General features: G+C 35.9%; 2 protein-coding genes across 2 annotated transcripts; one reads left to right on the top strand and one right to left on the bottom strand.

Annotated features, from left to right (window-relative positions):
• The first annotated feature begins 4,132 nt into the window (after positions 1–4,132).
• On the top strand, positions 4,133–4,774 carry LOC140870860 (uncharacterized mitochondrial protein AtMg00300-like). Its single transcript, XM_073273267.1, has 2 exons — positions 4,133–4,274; positions 4,371–4,774. The coding sequence occupies exons 1-2, from the start codon at positions 4,133–4,135 to the stop codon at positions 4,772–4,774; spliced, it is 546 nt and encodes a 181-aa protein (XP_073129368.1).
• A 3,175-nt stretch (positions 4,775–7,949) lies between these two features.
• On the bottom strand, positions 7,950–9,107 carry LOC140870858 (uncharacterized). The gene is made up of 3 exons (XM_073273266.1): positions 8,823–9,107; positions 8,692–8,741; positions 7,950–8,412 (listed from the first exon to the last, which is right to left on the bottom strand). Exons 1-3 carry the CDS (start codon positions 9,105–9,107, stop codon positions 7,950–7,952), a joined length of 798 nt encoding a protein of 265 aa, XP_073129367.1.
• Between the last annotated feature and the right edge of the window lie 1,906 nt (positions 9,108–11,013).

The raw sequence follows: 11,013 nt of genomic DNA, 5'->3' as shown, positions 1-11,013 counted from the left end.
TTATGTAAGAATAGAACGTGCTGAGCCTCTAGGCTCACTAGATTTAAATAGTGCAGGTGAGCAGAATGTTAATGATGCTAATGTGTTCCCGACTGGCGGCAAGAGCGTATGAGTATCTAGGCGGCTAGAACCCGTGACCATTGCTCTATGATGATTTTTATGTTGAGATTTAGAACATTTGTTTTCGCACATGTTTATTATGTCAGATTTTTTTGTGTATGCATGGATTTTAGATTTAAGTATTTATTTTCTAAGTTTGCATGGATTTTTGTGAAAGAATTATTATTTAGGAATTTTATTATGAAATATTTATAAATGATTATTTAGTAATTAATTTTAAGTATTTAATTGAATGTGTATACTCTTATTGTATTTATTGTGTACGTATATTAAATTTAATAAAATTACTTTAAAGTATAATATGTATATATATGTGTATGAGCATATATATTTTTATATTCATTATTTTATAGTTAAAGAGTTAAAAAAAATTCCAGTAGAAGTTTTAGGACGTTTCACTTCTCTTTATTGTGTTTTGTCCAGAAAGACAAAAAGAGAGAGATTAAAAATAATTTTATTTCCTAAAATATCTTTTAAAAGATTTAATTAAGTCTTTTGTCTTTCTTGAACTTGAAGTTTCAATTGATTGTTTCCTTATTTGATAAGATATGAGATATTGTATACTTATGATAATACATTTTATTTCTCATAAAACACTTTTTTCTTATCTTTGCAGATTCAATTTTGAATGAAAGAACCTAGATCAATCTAATTATGAAGATAAAGCTACACGCCTACATGGAAACAAGATGATGAAGAATTCTATAAGAGGTGTGGTGGCTAGCATAGGATCTCACGTCTAATGAGAGAGCGGCCAGAGAGTTGAGCGTACACTTTGAGAGAATTTTGAAAGTTTTCAAAAGCTTTGTATTCTCAGCGTGAGAGCGGTGGTTTTACTCGATTGCCTTGAAGGTTTGGAGAACACATTGAAGATTGAAGATCAATAGCGTGTGTTGTTCTCATATTTTGGCAACAAGGATCAACTCCTTCTTTTTGTGTTTTCATTATTCTAATTTGAGTAGATATTTAAGGGAGTTGTTTTGATTATTTATTTTCTCACATGTTTTGAGAAAATTGTTTTTACAATAATTCACTATTTTTAGGATTTTTGTAAAACTCCTTATTACTTTTCTAGTGAAAGTTTTTGCCCTGAGACACTGCACGAGTACTTTGTACTTGTGCTAAATTATACAAGTGTGTTTATTTATTTATTGCTTTTTCTATTCACGTTTTTAATATTTTCGATGCATGTTATGTTAGATGTTGACAACATCTAGTGACAACATCTGAATCTGATTTTGTTAGCAACCATATATTCCTTACAATAGTACTCTACCTAATAATAAGTTAAAATCATATTTCTCTACCTAATCAATGTTTGGAAAATTATAATATAATTAATTTAAAGGTGTAGTTAATTGCACTTTTTTTTAGTCAACTGCACTTATTTTTTGCACTTGATTTCGTGAATAAATTTTAAATTAACATTTCATCCATGAAAGCATCATTTAATGGTGGGAATCAAGTGGATGCGGACATACTGTTTATTCCTTTATCGGCTCAATCGGACCCTGCAAAATTAATAAAGCGAAACTTATCTCGAGCAAATTGGACTGATATAATTTTTTTATTAGATGTTTTATATTCCTGAGATGGATGAACACAATTTATGTTAGAGTGAAAAATAATATTTCTCATAATTCAATAATAGAAACGTATCACAAAATTAACCTACAGTCACATAAGATTTTTTGTAATTAAAATCGGTTATATTTCAGTTAATAACTTAGGTTCCATTTGCACATGTATTATAATACGTTTTTATAAAAGTTTTTTTTAAAAAAAAAATTATAATTTTTTTTAAATTTTGTTTTAAGAATAAATATGCCTTTGAACAATTATTTTATAAAAATATTTCAATATTTCAAAAGTTATGTTGTTCATCTTTGTCTTTCACAGTTTCATTCTAAAATCATCTAAAAACACATCTCAAATGTTTTGTTTTTTTTTTTTTTTAATCGCAAAGCAATTTTCATTCATCAAGAATAAGAGGTAGAAGAGTACAACCCCACGAGATCAACAATAAACGTTGGTGTCTCCAGCCAAACATAAGGACTAGCATAAAAACAAGAGTGTCTAGCGAACATATGGGCAATCTCATTTGCTTATCTGCGAACAAAATGAACCGAGAGGCTCGTGTTTAAAGCTAAAATATTCCTACCCTCTTCATCACGCACCACCATCCCTACTCCAGCAGCGTTGATTTACTTAAAGAAGGTTGCATCGATATTGCATTTTAGAACACTTGGAGTTGGGGGTGTCCAAGTCCAGGTGTGATCTCCGGCATCCATGGCTTGTGGTGGGTCTTTCCTACATGAAGCGGATGTCCATTCAAACAACATAGTAGTTGCTACTATCACCACTCTATGAGGAGGCTCAATGTGATCTTCCCATAGCTTTGAGTTTCTTTGCTTCCAAATTTCCCAAAGGAAAACTGCAAAATTACCCAGCTCCATACCACTATGATCATGAATGATGTTGAATAGCCAATCCGAGAAACTTTCACTTCTACCAGCTTGATTGTCTACTTCCTGATACAAGTTAGTTTGTGCCCAACAGTCCCGAGCGAACGGGCATGAGATAAAGGTGTGCCAAGTCGTCTCATATCTACATTAAAAACTGTTAGTTGTCAGATGGTGGTTGGGGGTTGGTGAGTGGAGAGGCGTGATTAAATGCAATGCATTTAATTCACGCGTATTCGAATGCCTATAAATAGGCTTCCCCGATTTCAGTTTATATCATCCCATTCTCCTCTTCTTTTGTATTAACAAAGAGAGAAGAAAATAAAAAGAGAGAAAAAAAAAAGAGTTTTTTTTTCGGAGATCTCTTGTGAGTCAGAGAATTATTTTTCGGTAATACTCGGGGTCTGGGTGTGGTGAGATATAGTGTTTTGTATACACTTGTAATATTTCTCCGGTTATAAATATTGCAGCAGCTCTGTGGACGTAGCCTATATTGGGCAAACCACGTAAATCTTTGGTGTTCTTGTTGATTGTTTTATTCCGCAATTATTATTATCGTCATGTTCGCATCGGCATAATCCATAACAACTGGTATCAAAGCTCTTACGGTGTCCGAGAGCCTTGGTGAAAAATTTCTTAAAATTCTGAGTATGCTCTGTGGTTGCAGCTTTGTCTGATCTTCCACATCAGAAAAGATTTTTTGAAATTTTATTAAGGCAGTAGAAACGATGGCCGGAAATGACAGATCGGGACCGGGAATCAATAAGTTCGACGGTACAAATTTCACGTTCTGGAGGTTACAGATTAAAGATTATCTGTACAGCAAGAAGCTACATCAACCTCTATCTAGGGTGAAGCCAGAAAAGATGGAGGATGATGAGTGGGAGCTTCTTGACCGACAAGTGTTAGGGTTAATACGATTGACCCTAACAAAGAACGTGGCACACAACGTGGCGGAGGCAAAAACTACGGAGGAGATGATGTCCATTTTTTCGGACATGTACGAGAAGCCATCAGCAAATAATAAAGTATTCCTCATGAAAAAGTTATTCAACTTGAAGATGGAGGAAGGTGCTTCGGTGGCGGCACACATCAATGAATTCAACACGATTGTTTCCCATCTAGCATCGGTTGAAATCAAATTTGATGATGAGATTCGTGCACTTATTATTTTGGCGTCTTTACCAAATGTTTGGGAACCGATGCGGGCAGCGGTTAGCAATTCTGCTGAAAAAGGAAAGTTACAATTCAATGATGTCAGAGATCGAATCCTTGGTGAAGAAGTTCGCATGAGGGATTCGGGAGAAGCAACATCATCGAGATCTGCCCTAAATCTCGAAAACAGAAGTAGGGGCAGAAGTGCTGAAAAGAATTCTAACCGATGGCGTGGCAGATCCAAGTCAAGGAATGGAAAAGACAAAAATACCTTTGAATAGAAATTGAAGTGCTGGAGCTGTGGTGAAACTGGCCACATGAAAAAGGACTGCAGAGCACCCAAGAATAATGCAAATGTTGTTACTGAGGATGTACATGATGCCTTAGTACTATCCATGGAAAGCCCGGTTGATTCATGGGTTATGGATTCGGGAGCTTCATTTCATACCACCGGTGATTGTGAGGTATTCAGTAATTACACTGCTGGCAATTACGGAAAAGTTTTCCTGGATGATGGAAAACCGTTGGAAATAGCTGGTATGGGTGATATCAGTTTGAAAATGTCAAACGGATCAATCTGGAAGCTCAACAAAGTAAGGCATGTACCAAAGTTGACCCGAAATCTGATCTCAGTGGGACAGCTCGATGATGAAGGACATAAAGTGACCTTTGGTGATGGCTCTTGGAAAGTGAGCAAAGGAGACATGATTATTGCTCGAGGAACGAAAACAGGAACCCTGTACATGACTTCTAGTTGCAGAGACATGTTAGCAGCTGTGGATGCTGGAGCTAACTCAAGTCTATGGCACTGTAGACTTGGACATATGAGTGAGAAGGGAATGAAGATGTTGATATCAAAAGGGAAGTTACCAGAGTTAAAAACTGTCGAACACAAACTATGTGAAAGTTGTGTTCTTGGAAAGCAGAAAAAGGTGAGCTTTTCGAAAGGCGGTAGGGAACCAAAAGCATCAAAGTTGGAGCTGGTTCATACTGATGTGTGGGGGCCATCTTCTGTGACATCCCTTGCCGGCTCATGATATTATGTGACATTTATCGATGATTCGAGCAGGAAAGTTTGGGTTTATTTTTTGAAAAATAAATCTGATGTTTATGAAACCTTTAAGAGGTGGAAAGTCATGGTGAAGAATGAGACCAACTTGAAAGTGAAGTATTTACGGTCCGATAATGGTGGAGAATATGAAGATTTTGAGTTCAAGAATTATTGTGCACAGAACGGGATCAAGATGGAGAAAACCATTCCTGGTACACCTCAACAGAATGGTGTAGCTGAAAGAATGAACAGGACCCTGAATGAGCGAGCCAGGAGCATGAGATTGCACGCTGGACTGCCGAAATCATTCTGGGCTGATGTAGTTAACACTGCAGCGTATCTGATCAACAGAGGACCTTTGGTACCACTTGATTGTAGAATACGAGAGGAGGTCTGGAGCGGCAAAGGAGTAAACCTTTCGTTCTTGAAAGTGTATGGTTGTCTCTCATATGTTCACATCGATTCAGCTAACAGAACGAAACTTGATCCGAAATCAAAGAAATGTTTCTTTATTGGTTATGGAGATAATGAGTTTGGTTATCGGTTCTGGGATGACCAAAATCGAAAGATTATTCGGAGCAGAGATGTCATTTTCAATGAGCAAGTTTTGTACAAGGATAAGTCAGACATTGCGGCAGGAGATAAATGTCCCGAAGTCCTGAAGTCAAATGAAGTTCCATTGATAGATATTCCTATAAATAAGTCGGAGAATAGTAACCAGGAAGAAGAAATTGCACAAGAAGTTGATCCACAAACTCCGGTGATTGAACTCAGGAGATCGTCGAGAACAATCAGACCACCTCAGAAATACTCCCCTGCACTTCACTATATTTTGCTGACTGATAAAGTTGAACCTGAGACCTTTGAAGAAGCGATGCAAAATGATGATTCAACCAAGTGGGAATTAGCCATGGAATATGAGATGGATTCACTGTCATCCAATCAGACATGGGAGTTGACGGAACTTTCGAAAGGCAAGAAGGCATTACACAATAAGTGGGTGTACCGGATCAAAGAAGAAGTTGATGGCATCAAACGGTACAAGGCAAGACTTGTTGTAAAAGGCTTTCAACAAAGAGAAGGCTTTGATTACACTGAGATTTTCTCTCCAGTGGTTAAGTTAACCACTATCAGAACAGTACTTGGACTAGTGGCTAAGGAAGATTTACATCTAGAGCAGTTGGATGTAAAGGCGGCGTTTTTTCATGGTGATCTGGATGAAGAAATTTATATGAAACAGCCACAGGGATTAGAAGTACGAGGGAAAGAGAAAATAGAATGCAAACTTCAGAAGAGCTTGTACGGTTTCAAACAAGCTCCAAGACAGTGGTACAAGAAGTTTGACGGATTCATGAATAACAACGATTTCCTGAGGTTCCAGGCGGATCACTGTTGTTATGTGAAGAAGATTGATGGTTCATATATCATTCTACTACTATATGTGGATGACATGTTAATAGCAGGAGCGTGTCTGGAAGAGATTGATAAGCTCAAGAGAGAGTTATCAAAAGAATTTGATATGAAGGATTTGGGAGCTGCAAAACAAATTCTTGGTATGAGGATCTTGAGAGATAGGGTTAACGGAGTCTTGAAGCTATCTCAGGCAGAGTACGTGAAAAAGGTGCTTAGCAGATTCAACATGGATGAAGCTAAATCGGTAAGTACTCCTTTGGCTAGTCATTTCAAACTAACCAAACCCCAATCACCATCGACGGAGCAGGAGCATGCTTATATGAATAAGTTTCCTTATGCATCTGTTGTCGGAAGACTCATGTATGCAATGGTGTGCACCAGACCAGACATAGCACATGCAGTGGGAGTTGTGAGCAGGTTTATGAGCAATCCAGGAAAACAACACTGGGAAGCAGTGAAGTGGATTCTCAGATATTTGAAAGGTACTATCAGTTCATCTCTGTGCTTCAGGAGGACTAATCAGGACTTACAAGGATATGTAGATGCCGACATGGGTGGTGACCTAAATGGCAGGAAGAGTGCTACTGGATATGTGTTCACATTAGGTGGTACGGCAGTAAGTTGGGTATCCAAGTTGCAAAAGATTGTTGCACTTTCGACTACTGAAGCTGAGTATGTTGCAGTGACAGAAGCTAGCAAGGAGATGATATGGTTGAGATCATTCCTTGAGGAGTTGGGTCAGAAGCTTGAGAATAGCACATTATACTGTGACAGTCAGAGTGCTATTCATTTGGCAAAGAATCCTGTTTATCATGCTAGGACGAAGCATATACGGATACGGTACCATTTCATCAGATCGGTTTTGGAGGATGGAATCTTGATGCTTGAGAAGATTTCTGAAAGCAAAAATCCAGCTGATATGTTCACAAAGGTAGTGACCACTAACAAACTGAAGTTATGTTCAACTTCAGTTGAAACTGCAAGTATAAAAGTGGAGGCATGAGCTGCTACATTGACTGTGTGAAACCATGATTGATATCAAGTCTTCAAGTGGGAGAATTGTTAGTTGTCAGATGGTGGTTGGGGGTTGGTGAGTGGAGAGGCGTGATTAAATGCAATGCATTTAATTCACGCGTATTCGAATGCCTATAAATAGGCTTCCCCGATTTCAGTTTATCATCCCATTCTCCTCTTCTTTTGTATTAACAAAGAGAGAAGAAAATAAAAAGAGAGAAAAAAAAAGAGAGTTTTTTTTTCGGAGATCTCTTGTGAGTCAGAGAATTATTTCTCGGTAATACTCGGGGTCTGGGTGTGGTGAGATATAGTGTTTTGTATACACTTGTAATATTTCTCCGGTTATAAATATTGCAGCAGCTCCGTGGACGTAGCCTATATTGGGTGAACCACGTAAATCTTTGGTGTTCTTGTTGATTGTTTTATTCCGCAATTATTATTATCGTCATGTTCGCACCGGCATAATCCATAACAAAAACCACGCACACACTAAAGACTCGGATACCCCTTTGCTGGAGATTAGTACGGTTAGGGAGACAGTTTCTACCAGCCCGCCAAACAAAATGTTTAATTTTTGGTGGAACTTTGAGCTTCCAAACTGCCTTCCAGTTCCCATTGACCTTGTGTGCTTCAGCATTTGCATCGAGACTCATCACCAAATGGTATCCTGTTTTTATTGTATAGGTTCCATTGTTAATAAAGTGTTATATCATTTTATCATAGTGTTGGCTTAGTCAGAGAGGAATTTTAGTAATTCTTTGGACATCCCTTTCACCAAAGATAGAGCCGATGAGATCGTGATCCCATTCTCGTGACCCAGGAATCATCAGATCTTTCACAAACCAGTCATGTAAATCGGGTATCATGGGTAGGCTCACATAGAAATTTGTATGGTCTCGGAGCCATGGTTCTTTCCAGATGTTGATTGTGCTTCCATCCCCAATTCGCCATCTATAACCCCTTATCAATACTTGAGAAGCCAAAATGCTACTCCAAGCAAAGCTTGGATTATTCCCTTGATTGGCATTTAGAAAATCCCCTGTAGGATAGTATTTAGCTTTGTAGATACGACAAATTGTAGCATTAGGGTCATTGATAAGTTTCCATCCTTGTTTCCCAAGCATTGCCAAATTGAAGCCATAGAAGTCTCTAAATACCAGCCCTCCAAACTCCTTTCGGATACACAATTTCTTCCAACTAAACCAATTCAATCCTCTACTAGAGTTGCATTTACGGCCCCACCAAAAATATTTGATCATTTTTTTTGTAATTCATCTGCCAAGGATGGGGGTAGGAGGAAGGTTGACATACAGAAAGTCGGGATCGATTAGGCCACTGATTTGATCAATATCTCACATCCTGCCTTCGACAAAGGTTTTTTTTCTCCAAGCTTGAACTCTTGCCCAGACTTGATCCTTCAGATAAGAGAATATTTGTTTTTTGTTTCTCCCTATTAAGTAAGGGAGACCGAGGTACCTTCCCATGTCCAGTGCATTAGAAACACCCATAATTGAAGAAATAGCCCCCTATCATCGTGCGGGACATTGTTGCTAAACATTATACCAGATTTTTGGAAGTTTATTGCCTGACCCGAAAATTGTTCATACCTGGCGATTCTGCCCCTCAAACGCATTGGTTCGAAATAAAAACATACTGTCATCAGCAAAGAATAGGTGGCTAATTGCGGGAGCCCCCCGACAAACCTTAGTACCGTGCAACTGCCCAGATTCCTCGGCTTTCCTTAGCAATGTTGTCAGGCCTTCGGTGCATAAGATAAACAGGTATGGCGATAAAGGGTCTCCTTGTCGAAGTCCTCGTTCTGGATTCAAGGGTCCAACGCTTTGGTCGTTCACTAAAAAGGCATATTTGACTGTTGTAACACGGAGCTTCATGTACTGGACTCATTTTGGGGCGAAACCAAGTTTTGCGAGGATGTTTAAGAGATATCCCCAATCAACGCGGTCATATGCTTTAGAGATATCTACTTTAAGAGCAGCAGTTCCCTTGTTTCCTCTAGTTAGCCTCTTCATGTGGTGAACAACTTCAAAAGCTACTTGGAAAACATTTTTTAAAAAATATTTTCCAAACAAAATTTACAAAAATCTTATCCAAACATGGTTTAAGTTTTTTTCACTTATAAAATAATAAAAAAATTTAAAATATAATATATATGTCCAAACGGAACTTAAATAACCAGAATCCCATAAAAGAATCTAAAACATAAGAAAAATATAGTGTTTGGCTAACCTTATTAAAAAGAGCTTATAAGCTTTTATAGTTTAAAATTTGTTTTATGAACTTATAATTTGTTAGAACATATTTTAAAAATAAGTTTTCAAAGTGTTTTGGTAAAATTATTTTTAAAAAATTAAAGATGTTGAAATGTTTGTTATTATAAGATCTTTTTATTGTCGAAATTACCAAAAAAATACAATTCTATTAAGATAATATTTCGAGTTATACATTTATGAAAATAGTTTTATAATAAAACTATATTTAAAAAATAAAAATATTTTACTTTTTTAATTCAAAAAAATTTATGTGATTTGGAAAAAATTTTAAAATAATATTTAATATTTAAGGGGTGGAGGATATGGTGAAGATTTATGAAAATATTCAAGGATATTTTGCAAAAATAGAATGTAAAAATAAGATTTTTTTCAAAAAAATTAAGATCACTTTTAATTTTAAAAAACAGCTTTTAAGCTGTTAAACAACTTATTTTGACCGCTTATAAGATGTTTGGAAAAAATTTTACTAAACAAAATTTAAGAGCTTATATGCTTCGAAACAGCTAAGTTGTTTTGTAGAGCTTATAAGCTCAGTCAAACACTTTTTAACCAGATTTCAAGAAATAGAAGTTTTTAACAAATTCAACACCAACAGCTAATATTTTGTAAATGAAGCCAAAAAAGAGGAAAGAAAAGAAATGTGTCTTATCCCAAAATCAATTGAAGTTATGGCCCGATATAAGATATTAAATTTTATTTAAGAATAACCAATTTTTTGGATCAATGTTTTATAGGAATAATAGAAATCAGATTGAATGAACCGATATAAATGAATTATTTTTAATAAAGACCGAATTTCTTAAAGAACGAAGGGAATGTTTGCAAAAGATTATATTTTTGTAAGAGTGATTAAATTTATAGATTATAAAAAAGATAAGAAAAATCAAAAGTTGGTAGTGTTTGGAAACAAATGTGAAAATCTAAAAAACAAAGTTGGGTAGTGTTTGATAAATAAGTGATTAGAGTGATTTTAACATTGATCTTTTTCTTAGAATCATTTTTGAATAATCATAATCACCATATGACTAGCTTTTGGATTTCAATTAAGTTAAGCATAAGCTAACACATAATCTGGGTTTAAAAAACACACAAAAGTGATTTTTTTTAAGCTAAAATCTAACGATCATGTTTTTTTTAGTAATTATAAATACTCACAATGTAGTGTTTGGGAGAGCTTCTATCTTTTTTCACAAAATTTCAAAATTTTGTTAAAGAAATATTGAAAAATAATTCCTAAAAGCTCTTCCAAACAAAATTGATCTAATAGGTGGGAACGGAACTGATGAGCTGCACGAATGAACCGGACAACAAATGATATTCCTACACAATAGACCATCATTCATATATATGCTAGTGCTTCAAAAACATGTTTTTTGGATTGATCGATCGTAAAACCTCAAATATCGACAAGGGATAAAAAAATAAAATCATCAGCATACTTATAACATTAAATAAGCAAGAAAAATATTGAAAATGAAACAATCCACCATGCAGATTTTACAGGAAA

The sequence above is a fragment of the Henckelia pumila genome, unplaced genomic scaffold, assembly GCF_033568475.1.
Source record: "Henckelia pumila isolate YLH828 unplaced genomic scaffold, ASM3356847v2 CTG_270:::fragment_1, whole genome shotgun sequence".
NCBI lineage: Eukaryota > Viridiplantae > Streptophyta > Magnoliopsida > Lamiales > Gesneriaceae > Henckelia > Henckelia pumila.
Note: the sequence above shows the minus strand (reverse complement) of the source record. Positions and strands in the feature narration are given on the sequence as shown.